The following is a 25,903-nucleotide window of genomic DNA, read 5'->3' on the forward strand; positions in this document are numbered from 1 at the left end:
TGCAGAAATCCTTTTCGCAAATAATTAAACATTAAAATAATTTGTTTCTTATGCATTGAACTGTCCACAATGTTAAAACAAGTTTAATGCATACTGACATACTAACATGTCAACAAATGCAATACTCAAATTAAGTCATAGACATATTAAACCATTCAAATATGCATACACAAGCACAAATAAGCAATAACACATGCTAAATTGCAAAGGACAAACCTTGTGGAGAGGAAACGGTTGTGAAAACCTCAAACTGTCCATTGCTTTGCATGTAAATGTGCTGTTGCATCCTGAGGCCTGTTTGTGAGATACGCTGACAGAGATCCCTCTGTTTCTGTATCTGTCCTTATATAAATGCTGCTCACTAATCTGCTGATATTTAGGACTTTTGATAATACAGTATATTATATTGTATGTTTGAGTTCCAAAATGTATATGAGAATGATAAATAGAAGTACATTTTTGCAAGTACACTGCAAAAAAATAAAAATAATATATATATATATATATATATATATATATATATATATATATAGTTTATATCAACTGGTTGTTTTGAACCCACTTGTACCATTTGTCCCTTCTTTATCTTGCATGGTGTATCAATACACACCCTGCATCCTCAGCACAGCAGTGCTAATTGATTTTGGCATTAAGTGTGCCCTATTTTTCTGTCCACTGGCGTGGGGTGTTTGTATCGTGATTGTTTGACTAATGATGCTTTACAAGCCTGACAGCAGTCAACAGATGGGCACTTCCCCTCCCAAAGCCCCCAAGCTGATCTGAGATGGTGTCGGTGGTCAAACACCATCCATCAACTCAAGAACAGCTTATTAATTTGGATATAAAAGAGCCACCAACTCTGTAGACGCATCAATATTTTGAACATATGGCGTCTTGTTTCTTATTTGGTGGAGGGGTGAGAGTATTTATGGTCCTTTAATTCACATTAAATTACTATATCATTAAAGTAACACACTTTGCTAAGAATTGCATCATAAACAATCAAGAACTACAACAAATCCAAACATAAATGTTGTTTAGATTCAGTTTAGCTTGGTCAAAGGTGTTAATTTTATTTGAGGTCATTGCAGTGCATTTGGATGCATTACGTGAATGTACCTCCAGGTGGCTGCAGTGATTTTAAAATGTTTAATGAATGAACATGAATGTATTTTTCTGATATTATATGGCAAATAATCAGAGATGTCAGTATGCTAGCATGTGAACAATAAAGACCCTTTTATGTAAGAGTTCTTTATCCAGATTATGTTTATATTTCTAGGAGAACATACCAATATGGTCTAAAAATTAAATTCCATTTAATCCTTAAGGGAACAACAAATATAGTTATGTAAAACTGTCCAGAAATGAACAAAAGCAAGAAATAAGAGATTAGAAGCATCACTGGTTATTACCATGCTGACACAACTGGTCACACTGATATACTGTATATATATATATATATACACACACTACCAGTCAAAAGTTTGGAAACATTACTATTTTTAATGTTTTTAAAAATGCTCATTAAGGCTGCATTTATTTCATAATAAATACAGAAAAAAACAAAAATATTGTGAAATATTATTACAATTTAAAATTGTGGTTTACTATTTTAATATACTTCAAAATATATTTTATTTTTGTGATGCAAAGCTGAATTTTCAGCATCATTACTCCAGTCTTCAGTGTCACATGTTTCTTCAGAAATCATTCTAATATACTGATTTGATACTCAGTTATTATCAATGTTGAAAACAGTTGTGTTGCTTAATATTTTTTTGGAACCTGTGATACTTTTTCAGGATTTATTGATGAATAAAAGATTAAAAAGAACAGCATTTATTCAAAATATAAATCTTTACTATCACTTTTTATCAATTTAACAAATCCGTGCTGAATAGAAGCATTAATTTCTTTCAAAAAAAAAAAAAGAAAAAAAATTACTGACCCCAAACTTTTGAACGGTAGTGTATATTGTTACAAAAGATTTCTATTTTAAATAAATGATTTTTTTTTTTAAAGTATCACAGGTTATAAAATAATATGAAGCAGCACAACTGTTTCCAACACTGATAATAAATCAGCATATTAGAATGATTTCTGAAGGATCATGTGACACTGAAGACTGGAGTAATGATGCTGAAAATTCAGCTTTGCATCACAGAAATTAAATTATATTTTAAAGTATATTAAAATAGAAAACCATAATTTTAAATTTTAATAATATTTCACAATATTTAATTTTTTTTCTGTATATATTATGAAATAAATGCAGCCTTAATGAGCATAAGAGACTCATTAAAAATAGAAGTTTCCAAACTTTTCACTGGTAGTGTGTAATATATATATATATATATATATATATATACACACACATATATACACACACACACACATAAATAAACTCTATTTATAAAGAAAATTGATTTTATTAATTTGTTTTGCACTTTATTACAATCAAGCATGTCCATTCTATTTATTAAAATAAATTTGAAACTGCAAATTATTTACACGATAGTAGTATTTGTTGGCATCAGATAGTAGTACCGTCTACAATTTAATTTTTTAAAATATTGTATCCAGGCAGAAAGATTTTCATTATTATATTACAGCACATATTGTATTATGCAAAATACATCTTTAATATCTGTAAACAAAACTTTCTGATAAAATGTTTGCAAGAGTCAACCAAGAACATGACATATAAGAGAAGATTTAAATTTATTGTGAAATCAGTAACGAATAGATGGCAATATTAAATCACACCATGCAACAAGAAAACAGTCCAATTATCTTCAGTCCAGCATAAATGTCATCCATGACATTTATAAATACGGTAAATCTGAACACATATTGTACAGAATCAAACTCCAGCACCAAGGCACTTAAAGTTATGATTTAATCTGACACATGACAGGTTGACATCATGTGCACAAAATATATATAAGATTTTACAGTAATAAGTCCACACTGCTGTAGATTTTTTTTAGCGCTTTCCTTGCTTCATCTGAGGTTTCCGTCCTTTGCCTTTGGGACCTTTTCCCTTTCCCTTTCCAACAGCCTTTCCTTTTCCTTTACCAGACATGTTTCCCTTCCGTCCCTTCTTTCCAAAGCTTTTCTTACTCTTTTGAGACGATTCCTTGTCCTCTTCCCTCATTTGCTTATTCACGGCTTTCGTTATGTCAAGTCGTGGCTTCTTACTATCCATAATTTTCAGTAAATCCAGCTGTTTTTGCTTTTCACTACTGAAGTCACCAATAAGAGGCTGGAATTTTCTCTTTTTCCCAGTGTTTCTGGGAGTTTTCTCCTTGGGCAGATTCTCCTGGAATTTACCAACAGAGGCGGTGGACTTCTTGGCAATACTGACAGCTTGTGCCAGCTCCGATTTGGACTGCTGAGTGGTGGGCGCGAGCCCCGTTCCAGGCACCTTGATCTTCTGAGCTCTGGCGATGTTCTTGAGCCTGTTGTACTCATTCCTGGCCACTCTCTCTTTCTTGGCTTTATTCCTTTTTGCAAACTGGTCCTCGTTGGGATCTGCAGTCTGTGGGACCTCTATCAACCATTCCTTGGTGTCATCATTGGCACGTTTGTATCCCCATCGCCTCTTCCATTCCTTGTGAACTTCATCCCACACCATGTTGTTCTTCTTCTTCTTCTGAATGCCCTTCAGCTTGGCAAACTGCTCCCATTTTGTAGGAGGCTTTGGCTTGGGTGCAGGCTTTTCCCTGGGTAATGGTGTGGTTGGATCTGGTAGCTTGGCGACGATTACTTCTTCAACCTTTTCTGTTGGAAGTTTCCATATCTCGTTGATGAGAAGTTGTGTGTTATCTCTCGCTAAAGAGCGCAGAAAGTCTTCCCCTTTGCTTTCTTTAAATTCCCGGGTGTCTATCCGGTTCTTGTCAAACGCAAGCAAATTACCCGGGTCAAATTCGAGATCTAACTCTTTGTTTACGGTAATACTTCTTAATTTTTCAGCCTCGTCTCTCTCGGCTTTAGCGAGCACGTCTTCTATGCTGCACGAAGCCATTTTGGTTCTAATGACACACAACGTGGTTTTCTCACATGTGCTGCTGCAAGCGGAAGGATGATATTTCAAAATAAAGGACTTCAAAACTCACTTTTTCAAAAACTCTAATATTTATAAAAAAATATGTAAAATAAATGTAACCGTGATTTACACACAAATGTGGTTTAGAAAAATAATAAATAATATATTAGCTTAGTGTCTACCTATTTTTGCGACAAAATAAAGCACTGAGACTTCGGAAGTTAGGAGGAGTACCGACAAACTAGCGGGACGTCCCATCGGCTCTGTGGCGCAATGGATAGCGCATTGGACTTCTAGATTGACGAATGAGGTCATTCAAAGGTTGTGGGTTCGAGTCCCACCAGAGTCGAATTTTATGTTCAGAACTGATAAAATGGCCATATGCCAGAAGTTACCTGAGTGTTCGGAGATATGATTCAAGCAAACAAGAATCACTGATTCACTCCGAGAATGTGGGAATCGTTTAGCTGAACCGAACATCTTTGTTTCATATTAAATCTATTATCACTTCTTTGTGAATAGGTTCAGATGATGTAGCGTCTTTTGAAGGACAATAAAATACAAATCACAAACGTAGTAAATAAACGAATATGGTTACAGTTTGAAATAAAGATTTATTAACAATAACAAACATACTCTAAAATGTCATTTTCCAATAATTTTAAAGGGAAACGAATGTAAAAACGCTTTAGTTCATGTTTTTTTTTGCATTGCTTTATTTTCATGTGTGTTAAACTGATTGTATTTTGGATTTGTGTGGTTATTAGTCAAAATAACAATAATTCTATTGTTCTATCTGACTACTGTATGGAAAAAATATAAATCTTGGTAAATAACAAATTATATTAAATTTATATTCGAATTATAAGTATGTTTTCTAATTAAGAAGACCTCCGACCTTCTAAAAAATATTCCCTGGTATTAAAAAAACAAACTGAATCAGGTTTGTCTAAAGGTCTAAACGGATCACTGAACTAGTTCAGATTGGACGGCTGCTGAGAACGTCATATCCGCTGCTCGAGTTTCCCCGGGAAGACACTTTGGCGCGGAATCTGTTGTTTTGGCTCGACGCTTCTGAAAAAAGGCGAAATTCTACCTCATATCAGGCACTAATTTATATTAATGGCTCCTGTTTCAAATCCTGATAAAGACATGGACGGTGGAGATTGTGGTGAGCGTGTTTACAGTGCTTAGTGTTATTAGCTTTCAAAATATTAATGCAATTTATTCAGGGCAGCTTATTGGACGACTGTTCTGACAGCGCTAATATAATATTAAACACAATGAACTCATTTACCTGCACCATTCGATAAAATATGCGTTTATGCATATATTTTGTGTAATGCTTTTCTCGAGGTAATTTGATGCTTCAGACTTTGAATGTAAGTTTATTTGTCAATGACATTGACAGAAATGTTTCTCACTTCATTAACAGTTCCTAAACGTTACTCTTTCCTACCTGACACATAAATACTCATTCAAATGATGGATTTGTAATCATTTCCTGTGTGTAATATACTATGGCCTGCGGAATTTTTTTTTAAAAATTTTTTTTTACATTTGCATTAACATATGTTTAATAAATAATATTTATTGAAATTATGCTTCTTGGACCATTATAAGTCATTGTTATAATAATATCAACAGCAAAATTAGTGGTTTCTTGTTTGGGTTTTATTTTTCAAACCTACGCCCAGCTTTAGTTCCTCCAGAAAAATATAAATATAAAATATTTTTGTATGTGCCAAAAAATATTATTTTATTGGTATCTTTAATTATAAATATATTATTGCTGTTTTCATATTACATTTCTGTAAATTAAAATTAAAACAATAATAAATATGTATAATGCTTTAATTTATTTGTTTTTATTTTCAATAATAACCTGACATTGTACACAGTGTATGATGTAACTCAGTGACTGCATTTGATGGAAAATAACAGGGATTTGTTTATAATCCATCCATTTTAACTGATGCTTCAAAGATTCTCACATCATTTCATGTGACACTCATCTTGTCATTTCAGTTTGCTATACAGTGTGATTTATGATTTTACTGAACCACTTTTCCTTGTCCTATAGATGCGTCCGACACATGTGGCATTGCCACCTCACGTTCCAGGCGGGAGAAAAAAGAGAAAGTGGGGCGCAAGTCAGCTTTAGAGCAAATTAAACGAGCAAAGAAGGGAGAGAAGGTTAAATATGAGGTATGTTGCATGTCAGCTGTTGCTACACGTCATCTGTGCTTTTCCAGTGTTTTGACATTGTCTTGTGATCAGGTGGAGGAGTTCACCAGTGTGTATGAGGAGGTGGATGAAGAGCAGTACTCGAAAATGGTGCGGGAGAGACAGGATGATGATTGGATCATTGATGACGGTCAGTTTAAGTTTCATAATCTCTCCCTGCTAAACTCTGTGTTTAAAAGTGCACCAGCTGAATGTCTGTTGTCTGGGTCAGATGGGACAGGCTATGTGGAGGATGGCAGAGAAATCTTTGATGAAGAATTGGATGATGACGCACTGGAGAAGGGCCCTAAAAGTGAGTGTTGCCTTTTATTTTCCTTTTTTGCTGATTAACAATACTAAGCCTTTTTCTTTGAGTTGTCTTTACCAGTTTATCATTGTTCTTTCTTAAACAGGTAAACAAGGTGGAAAGGGAGGTGATTCGAAAAAGAATGTGAAAAAAGTGTCTGTCAGTAAACCCAACAGCATTAAAAGCATGTTCATGAACAGCAATGTGAAGAAACCTGCTGAGGTAAGAGTCCGTTTGCCACTTTGTTCACAGTATGGTATTTTTTCCATGACTTTTATGTAACTATTTCACTAAATTAATGTGCACTTAAATATCTAAGGAGTAGTTCAACTAAGAAGGAAAGTTCTGTCATTATTTGGCATTTGTAATGGAGGTCAAAGAATTAATTTTGTCTGTAGTTTGAACAGAATTGTCTTTTTCCACGTTTTGCATTGTAGAAACATGTGGATTTGTCGCAAGATGATTTGCTGGGAGATATTCTGCAGGACCTGCATTCTGAGGTGAATGTTTATGCCTTTTTTTATTAATAGATAGCTGATTACTTCTAATACAGACATTTTGTAGGTGCTTTCAGTCTACAGTGTTCATAAATGACCTCATGACCATTTGAATGTTTCACAGAAGCCAGTTTTGCTCACTCCACCACCAATCATTACTCTGAAGAAGAAGAAAACACTGGGATCCCCTATGAATCCATTTTCAGTCAAACCACAGGTGCCAAAGGTAGTTATCCCTTGTTCAAAATGGCAAAATGTATTTTTTTTATTTTGTGAGACTGAAGATTCATACATCCGGTTGCTGTCAGTTGTGTACCATTTCCCACCAAAAAATTTTACTGATTTACACTATTGTTCAAAATATATATATATATATATATATTTTTTTTAAAGAAATAATACTTTTAGGATGCATTAAATTGATCAAAAGTGACAGAAAATACATTTATATTATTACAGAAGATTTATATTTCAAACCAATTCTGTTCTTTGAACTTTCTGAAAAAATGAATCCTGAAAAAATGTATAATTTCCACAAAAATATTAAGCAGCATGAGTGTTTTCAACATTGATAATAATAAGAAATTTTTTTTTAGCACAAAATCAGCATATTAGAATGATTTCTGAAGGATCATGTGACACTGAAGACTGGAGTAATGATGCTGAAAATTCAGCTTTGCATCACAAGAATAAACTATTTATTTTTTAAATACAGTATTAACATAGAAAATGGTTATTTTAAATTGTAATGATATTCCACAATATCACTGTATTTTTATCACTGTATTGTAGCTTTGGTAAGCATAAACATCTTTTAAAAACATTTTAAAAAATCTTACCCCAAACTTTTGAATGTTAGTGTACATAGGAAGTTACACTTCATTGATTAGGAAAAGTATTCATCTTAAATAGTCGCTATTCAAACTATTTGTCCATCTCTCAGGAGTCACCTGAAGTCCAAGTGTCAAAGCCCAGACATGTGGTGACGCGGGTTCCTCCAGCTGAACCTTCACCCAGGTCTTCTGCTCATATTCATCCTAGTAAACCAGCTACCACACAGATAAAGGAGCCCAAGACAGAGGAGCCTGAAGGTATATGTGACCTCCTTCATTCCCTCAATCTTTGGGTGCAAAATCTTGAAAATATATTGCTTTTAACTGTTTATTTAAACTTGTAATTAGAAGATGCAATTGAGTTTGATGAGATGGACTTTGATGAGCCCATGGAAGCAGAGAACCTGGAGGAGGAGCCGCCAGTGAAAGTGAAGGCAGAGCCTGAGATCACACCCACTGTTAAAGTGGAGCCCAAGACTGAGCCACAGGATGACATGTTAATGTATGTCTGCAACACACAGGCTATGAAGTAATGCAGTATACTTACTCTACTAAGGATCAGAGAGAAGAGATCCATATCTTTTCTATTTGCTCTCTTCAGATCCGGACTGGTTGGTGGCATGGGTTGGGAGAAGATGGAGGAGGGGGATCCAATTGAGACTCCTGTGGAAGTGCAGGTGGACTCTACCCAACTCCCGCTGGTGGAGGGACCTGATGGAGATATGGTTTTCCGCTTTTACTGGTTGGATGCTTTTGAAGACCAGTATAGCCAACCAGGTGGGCATCTGCTCCTCCATGAAATTTACATAATACATGTGTATACAAATGCTAAATTCTAATGGTTTTAGATCTTTTCTGTGACTTGTAATTCATTATTATATAATCAAATCAAATGCTTGAACTTCAAATTACGAATTAAAATGTCCTATTCCCACATAATTATAATTATTTGATGTCTATAAAAGGTGGTTATGTACATTTTTCTTGTTTTTCTGTGAAGGTGTGGTGTACCTGTTTGGAAAGGTCTGGATTGAGTCAGCTAAAGCACATGTCAGCTGTTGTGTTGCTGTAAGGAACATCGAGAGGACGATCTATCTCCTTCCTCGAGAACATGTAAGACTGACCTTATTTAGTCGACATGCAGATACAAAAATATAAATCTTAAATTCATTTTTTTGTGTTAATGTGATTTAGAAAGTGAATCTGGCAACTGGTGAGGAGACGGACAGTGCAGTAGGAATGATGGATGTGTACCAGGAGTTCAACAGTCTCTCTGAGAAGTTCAAAATCATGAAATTTAAGTCCAAGGTAATTGCTGCTATCCATCATTTCTGCTTTCGGTGCCTTGGAAACTACAAATAGACATTTATAAAATGTGCTTCCCCTGTTTCAACAGCCGGTGTCCAAGAATTATGCTTTTGAGATCCCAGATATCCCCTCAAAGTGCGAGTACCTTGAAGTTAAATACTCTGTGAGTTGACGTCTCTCACTTATGCACTCAAAACAGTCATGGCTATTTTATAGAAACTTCCTAGAATGAGACTGAGGTGTTTTTTTTGTAATGTGCACATTCTGTTTCTGTAGGCTGAGCTTCCTTCGTTGCCATCTGAGCTGAAGGGCTCAACATTTTCCCATGTGTTTGGCACCAACACCACGAGTTTGGAACACTTCCTTCTTAATAGGAAGATACGGGGCCCTTGCTGGCTTGATGTGAAGACCCCTCGTAAGATTGAGTCTCTCTTTTAAAACATACAAACATTTCTCTGTATTTCCTACACAAATGTGCACTTGTTAACACTTGATAATCCAGATATTGTAATAATTAGTTGTGCCCACTCTTGCCATCACCTCTAGAGCTGAGCAATCAGCCTATTAGCTGGTCTAAGGTGGAGGCTGTTGCACAGAAGAGTGACCTGATCTCAGTAGTTAAAGACCTGCCACCTCCTCCTCTTGTTGTCATGTCCATAAGCCTCAAGACTGTGCAGAACCCAAAGACTCACCAGAATGAGGTAAAATCTGGATCTGATCCCTCTGACACTGTCTGCAGTTATCTGATGCAGTGAAGGAGATTCAAAATAACTGAATATTAAGTCATACACATTAGGTTGTAGCTCAGCTGCAGTTGTATAGCTTTAAAGTAGTTAATTATCACTTTCTTCTTGCGTCTTACCTTGACCAGATTGTATCCCTCGCTGCCCTCGTTCATCATAAATTTCCTCTTGACAAAGCTCCACCACGGCCCCCTTTCCAGACCCATTTCTGTGGTAAGCTCTTCTCTGCATCTTGATAGCTTGAGCTTGTGAGAGTAATACACAGAACATAAAAATCTAAAACTCTTCAATGCACATCTGAATATAGTTTTAACACTTATAATGCATTCAAATTTTTTTTGTGAGCCAGAAGAGATTTCTGAATTCCTATATCTATGAGTTTGATTGCAAAAATATATTTTGCTGATAAACATGAAAATGCATGCACGAATATGCTATAAACGGGCAACAACATGAATTTTAAATATCAAATGAACTTAAAAATAAAATAAAAATACAACCCAAAACAGACCAAATATCTTAATTTGAAAAAGGAATGAAGGTTTGAAAACTCTGCTGCCATCTATTGATAAACCATTGTAGCATGAAAAAATTATTTTGCATCATAAAAGTGTAAGTTTATTCAAGTAAAATTAATATTTTGTTGCAAAACATTCTAGAATAAAAGTTGCTGTTTTTGTCAGAAAAATAATATTTGGACTGTTTTTGAGCAGTCATGAGCTGTAAGTTCACAGAAATATAAATAAATCCTGGTAAATACTGGTAATTCTCATGTTTATAAATTTCATATTAAAATTTCTTATAAATATTGATAGTGTTTTTTTGGGTTTTTTTTTGCATTTCACTGGTTTTACTAATATATATATATATATATATAAGTAAAGTAAATGATAAATTAAGAAGTTTTAAGCTTGCATTACACTGGGACAAAACTGAATGCGACCCGGAATGCGAAAATATTTGCAGATTTTTTTATTTTTTTTTATTTTTTTGTGTTACAAGGCTTCAATTAAACTGTTTACTATTGCCATTGTTTAAATATCACAGCTTGTTTCAGCTTATATAACTGATTATTTTCTGTTGCAGTGGTGAGCAAACCCAACGACTGTATCTTCCCATATGATTTTAAAGATGCTGTCAGGAAAAAGGTAATTGTTCTTATATCCCAGATGAAGTTTGCTTTGTTTTGGTTTTATACATGAGATGATAGTGTTCAATAAAACCCTGTTGCTTTTGTCGGTTGATTTGACTCAGAACGGGATAGTGGAGATCGCTGGTACAGAGCGTGCGCTTTTGGGCTTCTTTTTGGCCAAGATGCATAAGATTGATCCGGATGTCTTAGTGGTGAGTTTGAATGCGTGCAGTAAGCTTGTCTTCTACATTGCAAATGTATTTTATTATTGTTTTTTTGTTTTTCTAATTTGACTGCATCTTTCTTCTGATGCTGTAGGGCCATGACATCTTTGGTTTTGACCTTGAAGTGCTCCTGCAGAGGATCAATGTGTGCAAAGTGCCTCACTGGTCAAAGATCGGCCGCCTGAGAAGAGCCAACATGCCCAAATTGGGGGTGAGAAGACTTGAAGTCATATCAGATTATTGTTTTGTCAAGCAAACAATGTTTTAATCCATTTGTTCATCTTCTTTTTTTAAATCTCAGGGTCGCAGTGGCTTTGCTGAGAAGAGCGCCACTTGTGGACGCTTGGTCTGTGATGTTGAGATCTCTGCAAAAGAGCTGATCAGGTGTAAGAGTTATCACCTGACTGAGCTGGCTGCCCAGATCATAAAGACAGAGAGGATTGTGGTGCCACCAGAGAACATCAGGAACTTCTACAGGTTAGCTGGCACCTGTGCGGTCACATTTGACTCCTTGCTTCGGATTCTTCAAACATGAGAATGTTTCCTATTATTGCATCAGTGTTTTAATTTTTCCATCCGTTGCTTTCTCTCCTTTTTCAATAGTGATTCCCCGCACTTACTCTACCTTTTGGAGCTCACCTGGATGGATGCTAAACTGATTCTGCAAATCATGTGTGAGCTGAATGTGCTGCCTCTAGCAATGCAGATCACTAACATTGCCGGTAACGTCATGGTAAGATACCATTATAATAAAAATTCCACTTTTTACTACACCTATGTTAACCACATTCTAGCATGGCGTTTCTTATTTGATATATAGTCAGTATAAGATACATAAATGTCTACGTTCTGGTTTATTTGCCAAATATTTTATTTATATATTTATATATTCCGACATGTGAATCAATCACTTTAAGCTGTATTTTATGTAAAGGTGTTATACATTATTATTATTATTTATTTATTAGACTAGTGGTTTAGATTTTCACTAGCTCTGCCATTTTTTGTATATATTGATTATATTTATTGTCTTATTAGGCCAATTCAGTGCAATATCAAATGATGCATGTAATTCATGCTTTTCTTTTGCTTGCTCATCATTCAGTACTCTTGTTCTCCCGCAGTCTCGTACTTTGATGGGTGGACGCTCTGAAAGAAATGAGTACTTACTGCTCCATGCTTTCCATGAGAGGAACTTCATTGTTCCAGACAAGAAGTTCTTCAAAAAGCCACAGCAAGATCTGGTATTAGATATTTTTTCCCCCATTATTGCAGTTGTCAGACTATTTTAGCCTTAATTGATTCTGTTCCAATACTTTTTCGTCTTTTAATTCTGTTCTTAGGCTGAGGAGGATGATGTTGAACCAGGGAAAGGCAAATCCAACAAAACAAGGAAGAAGGCAGCTTATGCTGGAGGTCTGGTGCTGGACCCAAAAGTTGGTGAGTCATTGTGTCTTTGTGCATCTCACTTGTTATGGTTATGTTTGTGCCACCCAAATCATCTATTCTATCTTCTGCCACCAGGTTTCTATGATAAGTTCATTCTGCTGTTGGACTTCAACAGCTTGTACCCCTCCATCATTCAGGAGTTCAACATCTGTTTTACTACTGTTGAGAGAGGAGCAACCAACGCACGCAAGAAAACTGAGGTGCGTTGGGGGATGGCCGGCTGTGCCCGTATGGGTATGTTTAAGTATTTTGCTCTTGCACTAAATTTCCATGATTACAGGAGGATGAAGATGAGATTCCCGAGCTACCGGATCAGAGTCTGGAGATGGGCATTCTTCCCAAAGAAATTCGAAAACTGGTGGAGCGTCGACGACAGGTCAAACAGCTAATGAAGCAAGCGGACCTTAACCCTGATCTGTACATGCAGGTATATACAATCCCAGGAAAGACTTGAATGCCTTTCTGTATTGATAACAATTTGACCTCCTTGCATGTTAAGTCATGTTAAAGCATTAGTCCACTTTTAAATACACTTTTCCTGATAAATTTACTCACCCCCATGTCATCCAAGATGTTGTCTTTTTCGTCAGTCGAAAAGAAATGAAGGTTTTTGAGGAAAACATTCCAGGATTTTTCTCCATATAGTGGATTTCAATGGCTACCAACAGGTTGAAGGTCCAAATTACAGTTTCAGTGCAGCTTCAAAGGGCTTTAAACGATACCAGACGAGGAATAAGGGTCTTATCTAGCGAAACGATCTGTCATTTTTGAAAAAAATACAACCGTTTATGCTTTATAAACACAAAATATCGCCTTGAACGTACTTTCCGTTTCCGCATTCTTCAAAAAGCTTACGCTGTATGTCCTACGCCTTCCCTATTCCACTTACAGAACGAATGTGGCGCCAACTTTCCGTAAGTTGAATAAGGAAGGCTTAGGACATACAGCATAAGCGTTTTGAAGAATGCAGAAACGGAAAGTACGTTCAAGGCGATATTTTGTGTTTATAAAGCATAAACGGTTGTATTTTTTCGAAAATGACCAATCGTTTTGCTAGATAAGACCCTTATTCCTCATCTGGTATCGTTTAAAGCCCTTTGAAGCTGCACTAAAACTGCTGTTTGGACCTTCAACCTGTTGGTAGCCATTGAAATCCACTATATTGAGAAAAATCCTGGAATGTTTTCCTCAAAAACCTTAATTTCTTTTCGACTGACGAAAGAAAGACATGAACATCTTGGATGACATGGGGGTGAGTAAATTTATCAGGAAAAGTGTATTTAGAAGTGGACTAATCCTTTAAGAGCTCTGTCAATATCACTTTTTTGTTTGTTTGTTTTTTAAAACACTGAAGTAAATGCATTTAAGCCTTGATGAATCTCCTCTCATAGTATGATATCAGGCAGAAGGCCCTAAAGCTGACAGCTAACAGCATGTACGGATGCCTTGGCTTTTCCTTCAGTCGCTTTTATGCCAAGCCTTTGGCTGCATTGGTCACTCATAAAGGAAGAGAGGTATGTAACAATACACTACTATATTTATTAGTGGGTATACTGTTTAGATCTACTGTACTCCTGTTGCATGAAAGGTTTTTGTTTAACATGTTTTTTGCAGCATTGAGCAACTAGAGGCTTTCATTCAGCGGTTAAGATATCAAGGGAAATATTTGATTATGATTTTTCAATTATGTGCTGAATCTGATTCAAATGGGATATCTGGGGGAAAGTAACGAAGAACTACATCACAGAAATAAATTAGATTTTAAAGTAAATTAAAATAGAAAACCATAATTTTAAATTGTAATATTTCACAATATTCACAATTTTCTGTATTTATTATGAAATAAATGCAGCCTTAATGAGCATAAGAGACTTCCTTCAAAAACATTAAAATTAATGTTTCCACACTTAGGACTGGTAGTGTATTACATTACCATTCATAAACCGTTGGCACCATGCTCAGTTCCTGCCACTAGAGGGCAGTCTAAACTCAGCCATCCCCGTGTCTACGCGCAAGCTGCTCTTCAGGCCTCTGGCACTGGTATCACTCTTTCATCATGAGCCTCTGTTCTCTTTTGTGCTTTAACCAATTTGACTTGATCTCTTGTTCGTTTTATGCCACCTCCTTGGCATGATTGCTGGCTACCTGCTCTTGAGTTTAATGAGACCAGACTTTGAAAGCCCACTGGGATGTAGCAATACAAACGGCGACACATTCACGTTCATTCCTCTCTCCCTTCTTCCACATTGCCGCTGGGCGGTGTGGGGCATTGTTTGAAATGTGGGGGGGAACCAGTAATTACAATCTCTTTGCATTAGCCCCCCCAATATTCAACACACAGGTTTTTTACTGCCTCTGTATGCCTCGTTTGCTACAAAAAACCCAATAAATTCAATGAAAAAGGAAAGCTTGTGACGGTGATTTCTACATACGAGGATTCAATTTTGCAGTGCTGAAACCACTTCACTGGAGTCCGCCAATATTAATATGCGATTCTACATGTCAGCAAGCCCAGCTTGACTCAACAACCCTAATTACTTTGATTAGTCTTATTGTGATACATATTCTCCACTGTCAACCAGTGTGGTGCCGAACTATACGCTAAGATGCTTTGTTAGAAATCAATGGGAAATGGAAAGGGGGGGTGGGGGGCAACAAATACTCGCTTGTGTTACGTTGACCCTGACATTAGTGGCGTAATTTGAATGCTCATGTATTCAGTTGCCATTTATATTTTGATTGAGTGGTTTCTTTATCTGTTGAGAACCATGTTAGCGATAGGCTTTGGTGTTGTGGATGTCATTTTTTCCATGGCGCTAAAGATGCTCCCATTCGGATGCTCTCCTGAGCTTCTCGTCTTTCCTGATTGGCCTACGGTAAGGGGATCTGGACAAGCCCCCGGTGATTCTCAGCTTGTTGAAATATGCAGGTTCTCAGAGCTGTGATGGAGATGACGGCTGTTTGGCACCAGCGCCCAAGGGATTCAGTGCTCAATGTGCCGTTTCAAACTTTTAAGTGGGCAAGAAGTCAAGGAGGCGAGTTTCTTTTACGTGTCTTTGGTTGGTGCCAGACACGTAGAACGCAGATCGTAACCATTATCTAATTTGACAATTGGGTTTTAAGATCGTCAGACACTAAATCCTGTCAGATGCTTCCCTGGCCTCACATTCTGATGGATGGTCTGCTGTCTGCACCATCATTGTTTTGGGATAAGAATTACAGGCGCTCTGCTTTTAATAGAGTTAACTAATGCTTTCTGAGAAGCTAGCTTAGTGCTAACCTGCCTCAGGGGTGTAAATTCAGCCAGCAGGTGTTGTCAAGTGGGTGCCGCAAGGGAGAAAGTTTTGAGCTTTATGTGCTGGTTGACTTGAGTGAAGGAATAGGGTAGGTTTCTAAAGGTTTTTATTTATTTTATTTATTTTTTTAAATGTGATGATGCTCTTGTGAGGGACCCACTTCCTAATTATAAAGATAACTATATGTATTTCCATGTGTAAAACCAAATTTATATTGTATGAGAAAGGTGTTTGTTTTTTTATTGTAGTATGTTAAATTTTTAATAAAGTAAGGTGTATAAACCCACAGAAACATTTTTAGTTAATTTCAAAATAATTTGTAGTGCTTTTCACAAACACTTTTCGAAGCAGTTTTAGGAGAAACTACTTAGTCTATCTTTCTTTTCTTTAATGTATGTAAGTCTAATGTATTTCAAATAAATGCTGTTCTTTTGCACTTGCTATTAATCAGAAAATTCTGAGGAAAAAAAAAAATTAAGCATCACAACTTTCAAAATTGGTTGTCCCTTGAGGATCAAATCAAAGCAAGTGATTTCTAAATTAATTTTTTAAATTGTATTAATATTTCACAGTAGCTTATTGCTTACCTTAAAAACATTTTAAATAATTTTTACTCTCTGAAAATTTCCGCAGATCCCTTAGCAGCTTTTTTTTTTGTTTTTGTAATCTATAGAGACAAATAAAGATCAGACACAACAAAGTGGTTCATATTTCTGTTGTAATACTTGACTACAGATTTGTTTTGAATGCAGAGTGGCATTTTACCAGAACTGACAGAAGCCAGTGTTTCTTGGCACATTTTACTGTGTGGCGATTTGGGGAAATCCCCCTGTTGGCCAGTTAGCAAGAGCCATGTGCGTTTAGCCTTTACTAGCACTTGTAAAGTGACGTTCTGTGGCCCTTGACCTTTCCAGGGAAACATTTGTTCTGGTGCGAACCCTGTACTCCCCTGGTATGAAATGTATGCCATGGAATAGTCGTTTAGGGTTTCATGCTGAGGGGTCTGTCCTGATTGATGTGCCTAAATTTTATTTTCAGCTCTTTGTGCGGCAGCCAGTGTGAAAAGCGGAGCTTCAGCTGTGGGGCTGGGGAGGGGGTTTAGGTCTGGGGTTAATCGAGTGATGTTTACAACTTCTGTCGCTACGGACTGCCGATGGTTCTGGAACGTTAGTTAGCCTGACCTCTCACCCCACCTTGCGGCCTGCCCCCGGACTCCTCTTTACCTAGTTTAGACAAGTTCAAAAAGGTAAAACAAAATGTATTATGCTGTCACGGATGGCATGCCCTTGTGCCGTGAATTTCTCAGATCTCGAGCGGCTGTTGGTGAGATGAGATGGACTGTCGTGGTGACGGGGAGGTTGAGTTAGGTGTCATCTGAGTAAACATTGTTTCCTTGCTGCTCTCTCAGACGACATGTCCAGTTGTCCGAATTACAAAGGTCGTTTTTAACCTTCCCAGAATAAGATGTAAGTGCCCTCCTCCCCCTCTGTAGTCATTGTTGCACGCACCGTTTGACCCTGTGGTCTTTGGTTGGGGATTTGCTCCTGATATGACTGGACTTAACAAATAGTCACAGGGCCCAAAGAATATTTTTGGATTTGGGCGCGAGATGCAGTCGGCCTCGCGTAGCTTCACGTTCTTCACACAAGTTCCCTCAAGAGCTTTGCACCTTTTAATTTAGGCTGGCATCGTGAGTGATGTGTTATTCTTAACTAATCCCTTCGGACTCTTTTAATGTTGTGCTTTTTAATTTAACAACGCACAATTGCTGTCATTTTCCCCATTCGGCTTACTGAAATGCTGTGGTTTAGCTCTTATGTAATCTTTCTCTGAGAGACCGGTATTACTGTTGTTAATGAATAAGTGGAAAGAATAGTGTCACCCCGCATGTGTTGAGGTGTCACTAAATTTTCCAGTGATGTAGTTCAGTAAACTAGAACATAGTGTTGAATTACACTGCAGCCTCCTTTGGGAATAAAGCAGAACAGCTTGTTGGTTCTGAGTCCATTCGAATGAAGGTATTAACTATTAAAAATATAAAGACTACATCCATTATTCCCTTAATTCCCATTTATGAAATAATAATAATAGTAATAGTAATTGTTGCTATTTTTAGTTTTTAATGTTTAGTTTTTCAAATTCTGAATTTTAACAATTGAGAATTTTGAGAGAGTTGTTTATTTACTAGCCAATAATTATTCAGATGTTATGCCTGGTTACCTAATAACAGCTAATATTAAGTCAATATTTTGTATAAATAACATGACCTTAACTACTACACTGTAAAAAATATTTTCATGATTTGTTATCAGAACACTTTTTTTTCTTTTGTCAAATCAACTTAGATAATTAATGTGGTGCAGATAACATAATATTTTGAGTTTGTTGATTTAAATCAATCGCCTTCATTGTATTAACTCAAAGTTTTAATTTCATTGAACTAAATTTTAAGGCAACCAGGGAACTTACTTTAAGTTAAACCAACAATTCTTTAACAATTTGTATGACTTACATCTGTAATTAATTTCTGTAATTACATTTATAATTACTCTGTTGACCCTTCCTATACAACTTAACCCACCCTTAAACCCAACCATACACCAAACCTGTCCCTAACCTTACCCGTATCCCACCTCAATAGCAGCAAAAGTGTTTTGCAATACAATAAGTACATTGTACTTTTTTCTTTTTTTCTTTTTTTTTTTATGTTTGTACGTAGCAGTTAAGGCTACCTAGTATAAAGTGGGACCATAAAATAAAACGCTAAAAATTAAAATCAATCCTTTTACTACAAGTGAATTTAGGTATCAAAATATTTTAATGCACAGTGTGAAAAATGGATATATTTTAAATTTTATTTTTAATTTTAATTTGCTACAGATTACATTTACCCATGTTAAGATATTAGTGTCTTTTAAAGATTAGCTTTACATGAACATTAGATGACTTCTAAGGTAATCTACATGTAAAAATTGGGAAGTATTGGGACAATTAAGTATCCAATATTGATGGATATTATTTCTATAATTATCCCACCAAAAGTTAGGTAGCCCTTGCCACAGTTCTGTAAACAAGTGTTATTTTAGTATCATTGAGATACTATTATAGTCCTTAATGTTTTAAATTAATTATTTTTATATTTTTGGTTTGCATTTTAATTTTATTTAGTTTTAGTTTTGTTGTTTGATTGTGTTGTTGTTGTTTTTTTTTTATGTGTCTGTATAGTTTTTGTTACTTTTTGTTTTAGTTTTAGTAATTTTTGTACATCAAGTTAAAATAAATAACTAAAACCATAAAGAAAAATAAATAAAACTGCACTTCAACTTTAACTATAATAAGCCTGGTGTCAACTAGGCCGAAATGTTCTCACACCGGCCCCATGGATATAAAGGTCTTGTTACCCGTGTTGAGATTATTTGTTCAGTGTGAGAAAATAGAGTGCATTAGTGTGTCAATGTAGGTGTCAGCTCAAGCTCATAATTTAGAAACAAGATCTAATAAATTTTGTTGGGAAATATTGATCAGAGGTATTATGTTGGGGTTTGGAAAGGGACGCGGCGTTCTTTTTAGTGAGATATTTTTACCTCCAGTTCTAAATGCCAAGCTGCCGGCTAAAGTGATTTCAGGCGGTCGTATTAAATCAGAGAGTGGATTTGCAGCGATATTTTACCCCATAGAGCTCAGACTCCATGTGATCTGCCCCATTTACTTCCACACGGCCTACGCAGAATATGTGCACACCTGTGTTGTGTAAATGTCTTTAGAAATGACTGTCATTTTACTGTTGTCTTTGTGAGTTTGCTGTTGTTACATCCTTTGGATCATGATTTGCACATTGCCAGAGAGGTGACTTTATGTGGCCGTCTACCTAAAAGATGTGTTTGCATGCTATGAGGGCAATTCATTTTTGCATGTCCCACTGTGGTTTAAATCTGCCTCTGTGTGTGTGTGTGTTTTAGATCCTCTGGGCAGAGGATAGAGAGATGACAGCGGACGTATTTCACCCTGACAGTGCTGTGTGGTTGTTGCTATTTCAGGCAGAGGACTGTCATCCTCAAAATGCTTTTCAGCAGGACGCTTTTCAAAACAATCGTCACCAGATACTTTCTTTTACAAGGTTTCTGTACCGCTCTGGGGCTTAAAATGCCTGCTATGATGTGCACCGAAGCCAACAGAAGGCCAGATGCCCCGGGTGAGCAAATGGCACCATGGGGGTCAGGAGGAATGATCTGTTTACGAGAGCAGCCGTAGACTTCGTTTTTTCTCTATAACCATTCCACCAGCCGCTTGAAATGGTTGGGAAGAGATAAATGAACGTGTTAATGACAGACCTGTCGATTGGGGCAAAAAGATGGAGGGCCTTATGTGTAGACAGGGCCAAACACTCCTGTCCTGTCAATCACCGCAATTTGAGCCAGTTGCTTCAGTTCATTGGTGGTATTTTAATACCATTTTAACTTTATGATGCACTGCTTGGCATCACCCTCCACTAAGTGCTTATTGGAGTCAATTTGGAGTAAGAGGCATTTAGAACGACTTTAACTTTGGTAAAGTGACCTATTTCCAGTTTAAACTGTTGAATTGAATATTAATGTTGTCTAAGACTTCATTTAATCCATCAGGATGTAATTAGCAAATTAAAATTAGGCTTTAATATTATTTGTTATTTACTGATGCCATGTTGTCTTTCACGTTACATTATTGGGATTTAAATGGAGAGCAAATGCAGTTCATTAATGTTTAAGAAGCAACTAAGTGAAAAAATAGAGTATTTACTGATGCATCAAAGAACAATTAGTCAGGCGTTTTTGCTCAGATGTGTGTGTGACAGAGGCATTAGTGATCTGATGGTAGGCTCCATAATGACCCTCTGCTGACTTTATCCTGTCACGCTCCAGATGTGTCCCCAGGCATGTGACGGAGAGGGTCCGGTCCCCTTTTTCTGTCTTACTAACGGGCGGCTTTTGCTCCAACACAGCCGCTAATTCACTGAGCCTTGTAATTACAGTCCACTTTTGTCACTTCTGCCCGCAGTTAGACAGGGAGCTGAGAAAAGGCTAAATGGGGCACTGTAGTCCCGCTGGACAAAAGTACAGAATGTCGAAATTTACAGAAGAGTTAGTGCTGTCTGTGTGTTTAGTATTTCCAGCACTGCTCTTTAAGGACAGCGCAACGGCCCAAAAAAAGTGACATTTTTACAAATTGGAGAGCTTGGAGTTTAAATTGAATGAGTCGGGACCAAAATAAACCAATGTTAAATAAGTCTTTATATTGCATCTTGCACATAATAACGTCGTCAAAAGTACCAACTTCGGTACTGAAATTTAAAAAATTTGACGATTTGAGCGCTGTTGAGTGGATTCGTATAACGCCTCTGATTGGCCATTGTGTTCACGCGCTCATCAGGCATGTCTGTGATTGGTTACAATGACCAATGCTTCAAAAACATGTTGTAAATAGACATCAATGACACTCTTCACAAAGCGCTTGCACCAGATACACGTGGGAGCATTTGAAAGCAGGCGTCTAGGACCGGTCTGCTGATAGACGCCTGCTTTCAAACACTCCGCTTTCAAATTTAAACACTTCTGTGTGCTTTCAAACGCTCCTGTTCCTTGATCACAGACATATCTGATGAGCACGTGAAAACAATGGCCAATCAGAGGGGTTTACGAATCCACTCAACAGCACTCAAAGCGTCACATTTTTACAAATTCAATACCGACTTGGAATCGAAGTCAGTACTTTTGACAACGCTAGCACATAAAACAAATGCAATACTGTTCAGAAGTTTGGGGTCAGTACGAATTTATTTATTTATTTATTTATTTATTTAAGAAATTGATACTTATTTGATCAGCATAAAGACTGAATTAGATTTTTGACTCAAAAGATTTTAAAATATAATATTCATTTAATATAGTATGTAATTAAGTGTGTCAGTTATCTTTTAAAACAGTTCAGACCAGAGTGGCTTCATTTTCATGTGTTGGGATTTCATAGATTTTGATGCAATTGGAAAATGTTTTTTGTTTGACTATAACTGTTTTGCTGGTAGGACGTGGACCGAACAATTGCTGGACTCCGATGTTTGAGGCTCTGTGCCTTCTGTATGTTTACTCTCAGATGTGTTGGTCGGCTTGTGTTTTAAGATGAGCTGTCCCCGCTCTTATTTCTGAAGCATAGTCAAATGACTTGTCTTTCAGTAACGAACCCCCCACCCCCCAGCTTGTTTCTGTTGTCCTAATACACTGACATACAGTACAGTGGCCATGGAAACATATACAAACATGAGCTAACTCATCACTGTCGCCTCTTTTCTTTCTTTATTTCTTTCTTTTTTGCTGGTCTAACTGTACCTCTTCTCCTTTTTCAAACTCTTAATTAATATCTGACTGCGTCAGCGTTAACAGTTGAGCTAAATAAACTATGTACAGTGTACAGTTGCATTGCTAAGTGGCTGTAACTTTATGGCTCCCTGTGAAGTAAACTCACACCTGCTCAAGGTCAGAAACACTCTCACACACAGAGACAGATGGTGTAGCAATTTATTTGTGGGCTACCGCTGGAGAGCCGGGTGCGGAGCAGAGTCTGATGACTAGAGCTATCTCGGCCTTCTGTGAAGTCTTTGTGATGCCAACTAGAGTTCACCTATTTGTATTGGGCTTTATTAGTGGTACAAATAACGCAAATGTTGCTCATACTTGAGGTTAGGGATTTGAACAAACCTTTAGCACGAAGTATTAACCCTAATGCCAAAACAGTCTTTATTGTTGGAATTTCCTTTATAAAATTGACAAGATTTTGAAAGCTGAGACATTGTTTCATATCAGAAGTAACAAAACACCAAGCTTATTGCGATTTATTGGATGGAAGACGTGCTACAAAGTTTGGGTGTGCTAAAGTTTCAGCATAGACTGAAAGATAAATTCTTGGGATTTAAGAACCGATATCCGTTCTTCAAAATGAGAATCGATTAAAATCGAGAAATCGCTATATATATATATAAATATATATATTTTTTTATTATTATTATTGTTATTTTTTTATTCAGTTAAAGTTAAGAATTCATGCAAATTTGCTGAATTTTCCAACATAAACTGCTTGGTTTGAATGTGACGTCTGTGTGAGCTATGCTTCATGAATCACTATACTATTGACACTGGACAATTGAACTTTTTTGGCTGCATAATTTCACAGAAATGTCGCTAATGCGACAGCACCTTCAGATATGGGCTCTTTTGACTTGGCAAACCAACAGCCACCCAAAACACCCTTAAAATTGTTCAAAACACCCTAGCATCCACATTGACATTTGACATTTGCATTGGCAGGTACTTGCATTTTTTCACTTGACAAATCTAGTTTTAATCAAGTGAACCAGTTTTGATTGGTGTTGTCAAAACTACCAACAAGATCGAAATTTTAATTTTTAAAAATGTGATGATTTTGAGTGTTCAAAATGCTTGGGGGAAATGCTGTTGTTGTCAATTTTTTTATTTTTTAAAACTTGGTACCGAAGCTGGTACTTTTGACAACACTAGTTTTGAGAATGCAAAAACGGAAGACACGCCAACAGCAAACCGCACAAAAGAGATGTTTAATCCTGCTTAATTAGGTGCGTGTTTGTGTGTTTTGGGGTGACCTTGGCTATGTTGGTTAATGCCGACAGCTATTTTGTTATTACTCAGACCTGACCTCCTACTTCCCTCTGGGAGGCATGTTACACCTCATAAAGCATGCTTAAGTCCTGCTCCAGTTTCAAGGAGTGGAGCTTCCCATGTTCTGAAATAGCCTCGTCCTTGTCCCTCCGGGGGCTTGGGTTTGGCTACGATGTGTGTGTGCTGGGGGGCATGAATCCTAGTGTCTTGCTCGATTGCTGTTGACAGGCTGCAGTGTGTCCCTGTCTCTTTGAGGCCTCAGATTAGCGCCCCTTATTCCCCTACCGACCCCCCCCCCACCTGTCCGAGTCTCTCTCCCATAGAGGTCACCCTGCATGCCGGCACAGCGGCTGTGCGGTGTATGTTTAAGGCTGGACACCCTGAGTAAACAGTAACTGTTATCATGACACTTCAGATATGTACAGTCTCTCTGTCTACCTGTCACTGTCTGCAGTGGGTTTGGAGGATAGGTTTGTCTCCTTTCTTTAATACTTTTTGGGGCCTCTCCAATTTGATTTCAGTTCGAAAGTAAAGAGGTGACAGGAAATAATTTGAAAATTAAAAGTGTTTTTGGTAACACTTTACAATAAGGTTCATTAGCTAAACATTAAAGTATTAAATAACATGAACTAACCATGAGCAATACATTTGTTACTGTTTTTACTAATCTTCGTTAACATTAGTTAATGAAAATACAGCAGTTTATTGTTGGTTCATGTTATTTCACAGTGCATTTAACTAATATTAACAAGATTAATAATGTATTAGTAAATGCTGTAGAAGTGCAGTTCATTATTAGTTCATTTAAGTTTTCATTAGTTTTCATTTTTCACTAATGAACCTTATTGTAAATTGTTACCGCATTTTCATGCAAAGGGATATTCTTTTTATGAATCAGAATTTGATCATATTCTAAAAATTCCGGTTTTGAGAATTCCAAATACGACATCAGGTATATGCCTGGAGAGCATTTAAATTTCCTTTAAAATTTGTGTCACATTAAATCCTTCATTGGAATGTACACTATTATTATATAATAATTTTTATCTGTGCATATCCAAAACATGAAGTAATTTTGGATGTTAGGAGACATTGCAACTTAAATTTTGATTATTATTTTTTTATTTATTTTAAAAGACATTTATATTTCAAATAAAAGCTATTCTTTTGAACTTGCTATTCATCAGAGAATCCTGAATAAAGATAACACACTTTCCACAAAAACATTAAACCGTGCCGCTGTTTTCAACATTGATGATAAAAAGAAACATTTTGAATGATTTCTGAAGGATCACACGGAAGACTGGATTAATGGCTGCTGAAAAATCAGTTTTGCAATCAGTGAAAAAAATTACAATCACAATATTACTGTTTTTACTGTATTTTGTTCAAATAAATGCGGTCCTGGTGAGCATAACAGACTTATTTCAGAAACATTAAAAAAATCAACTTTTGAACTGTTGTATAGTTAATTTAATTACAGGAATGTTTCAGTAATTGTAAACCTCTATTTGAGCTTCAATATGGATTTTATTAAAAATTACATGTAAATACAGTCAATGGGAGTCGAATTGGGGTTCCAACCTGCATTTCCCAAAAGAGCACCATGGCTTTAACCACAAAGCCACATCTCTTTTCCCTTTTTAGCCTCTGTTTATTTTTTCTTCTGCTTAATATGTATTCTTTTTTTCCTTGTGCTCTATTCCCTCTGTCTGTCCTTCAATTTTTCCTTTTGTCTGCCTCTTTATTTTTCTCTGACAGCTGTGGTTTACATGGGTCTCTCTCTGCAGCTGGACAACCCCCCAATCCCCCCCCCCCCCATTCAGTCTCTCTCTCTCTCTCTCTCTCTCTCTCTCTCTCTTTTCTCGTCATGTAGTCCAGTGGTGATTAAGACTATTAGGCCTTATAATGACTCTGCTGGTGTGTGGGTTTGGAGCCTCATTTCAGTGCAGCTAATAGACCTCTTAGCCAATTATCCTCCATTTAGAAGCAAATCACAGAGGCTTTTTCTCTCCCCCTTTGATAAATGTTGAATTACTGAATAGATTTGCTAATTAAATTCTTTGTGTGTTTTGCATGTGCGAATCCTCATGTTCGTGTGTTGGAGTTTACGCATGTGCATTTTTTTTTCTGTAGTATTTCTTGCTGATAGATGTATATTCACCAAAGTGAGTGG

General features: G+C 36.6%; 2 protein-coding genes and 1 non-coding gene across 4 annotated transcripts in view; 2 read left to right on the forward strand and 1 right to left on the reverse strand.

Annotated features, from left to right (window-relative positions):
* Window positions 1–2,443: 2,443 nt before the first annotated feature.
* rrs1 (ribosome biogenesis regulator 1 homolog) lies at window positions 2,444–4,263 on the reverse strand. Its single transcript, XM_067378021.1, has one exon. It carries the CDS (start codon window positions 4,028–4,030, stop codon window positions 2,990–2,992), a length of 1,041 nt encoding a protein of 346 aa, XP_067234122.1. The 5' UTR covers window positions 4,031–4,263; the 3' UTR covers window positions 2,444–2,989.
* A 47-nt stretch (window positions 4,264–4,310) lies between these two features.
* On the forward strand, window positions 4,311–4,400 carry trnar-ucu (transfer RNA arginine (anticodon UCU)). The gene is given in 2 exon segments: window positions 4,311–4,347; window positions 4,365–4,400. It is a non-coding gene; the product is annotated as a tRNA-Arg (tRNA).
* Window positions 4,401–4,632: 232 nt separating this feature from the next.
* pola1 (polymerase (DNA directed), alpha 1) overlaps window positions 4,633–25,903 on the forward strand; it is a 57,085-nt gene continuing 35,814 nt past the window's right edge. For both annotated transcript variants that reach the window (XR_010893747.1, XM_067377479.1), the window contains exons 1-26: window positions 4,633–5,222; window positions 6,135–6,259; window positions 6,332–6,428; window positions 6,510–6,590; window positions 6,691–6,806; window positions 7,022–7,084; window positions 7,206–7,307; window positions 8,025–8,172; window positions 8,263–8,416; window positions 8,516–8,691; window positions 8,915–9,027; window positions 9,109–9,222; window positions 9,311–9,385; window positions 9,499–9,637; window positions 9,769–9,923; window positions 10,094–10,178; window positions 11,052–11,113; window positions 11,220–11,309; window positions 11,416–11,532; window positions 11,623–11,798; window positions 11,925–12,054; window positions 12,446–12,565; window positions 12,665–12,761; window positions 12,846–12,970; window positions 13,051–13,197; window positions 14,162–14,284. Coding sequence is in view for 1 of the 2 variants with exons in the window: in XM_067377479.1 (XP_067233580.1) it covers window positions 5,174–5,222; window positions 6,135–6,259; window positions 6,332–6,428; window positions 6,510–6,590; window positions 6,691–6,806; window positions 7,022–7,084; window positions 7,206–7,307; window positions 8,025–8,172; window positions 8,263–8,416; window positions 8,516–8,691; window positions 8,915–9,027; window positions 9,109–9,222; window positions 9,311–9,385; window positions 9,499–9,637; window positions 9,769–9,923; window positions 10,094–10,178; window positions 11,052–11,113; window positions 11,220–11,309; window positions 11,416–11,532; window positions 11,623–11,798; window positions 11,925–12,054; window positions 12,446–12,565; window positions 12,665–12,761; window positions 12,846–12,970; window positions 13,051–13,197; window positions 14,162–14,284 (2,979 nt within the window). In the remaining variant the exon portion in view is untranslated. The remainder of the gene's footprint in view (window positions 5,223–6,134; window positions 6,260–6,331; window positions 6,429–6,509; window positions 6,591–6,690; window positions 6,807–7,021; window positions 7,085–7,205; window positions 7,308–8,024; window positions 8,173–8,262; window positions 8,417–8,515; window positions 8,692–8,914; window positions 9,028–9,108; window positions 9,223–9,310; window positions 9,386–9,498; window positions 9,638–9,768; window positions 9,924–10,093; window positions 10,179–11,051; window positions 11,114–11,219; window positions 11,310–11,415; window positions 11,533–11,622; window positions 11,799–11,924; window positions 12,055–12,445; window positions 12,566–12,664; window positions 12,762–12,845; window positions 12,971–13,050; window positions 13,198–14,161; window positions 14,285–25,903) is intronic.

The sequence above is a fragment of the Chanodichthys erythropterus genome, chromosome 23 (genome assembly GCF_024489055.1).
Source record: "Chanodichthys erythropterus isolate Z2021 chromosome 23, ASM2448905v1, whole genome shotgun sequence".
NCBI lineage: Eukaryota > Metazoa > Chordata > Actinopteri > Cypriniformes > Xenocyprididae > Chanodichthys > Chanodichthys erythropterus.

What these genes read in the sequence shown, in the direction of transcription:
- rrs1 (XM_067378021.1), bottom strand. Translation starts at nt 4,030, where the DNA reads ATGGCTTCGTGCAGCATAGAAGACGTGCTCGCTAAAGCCGAGAGAGAC.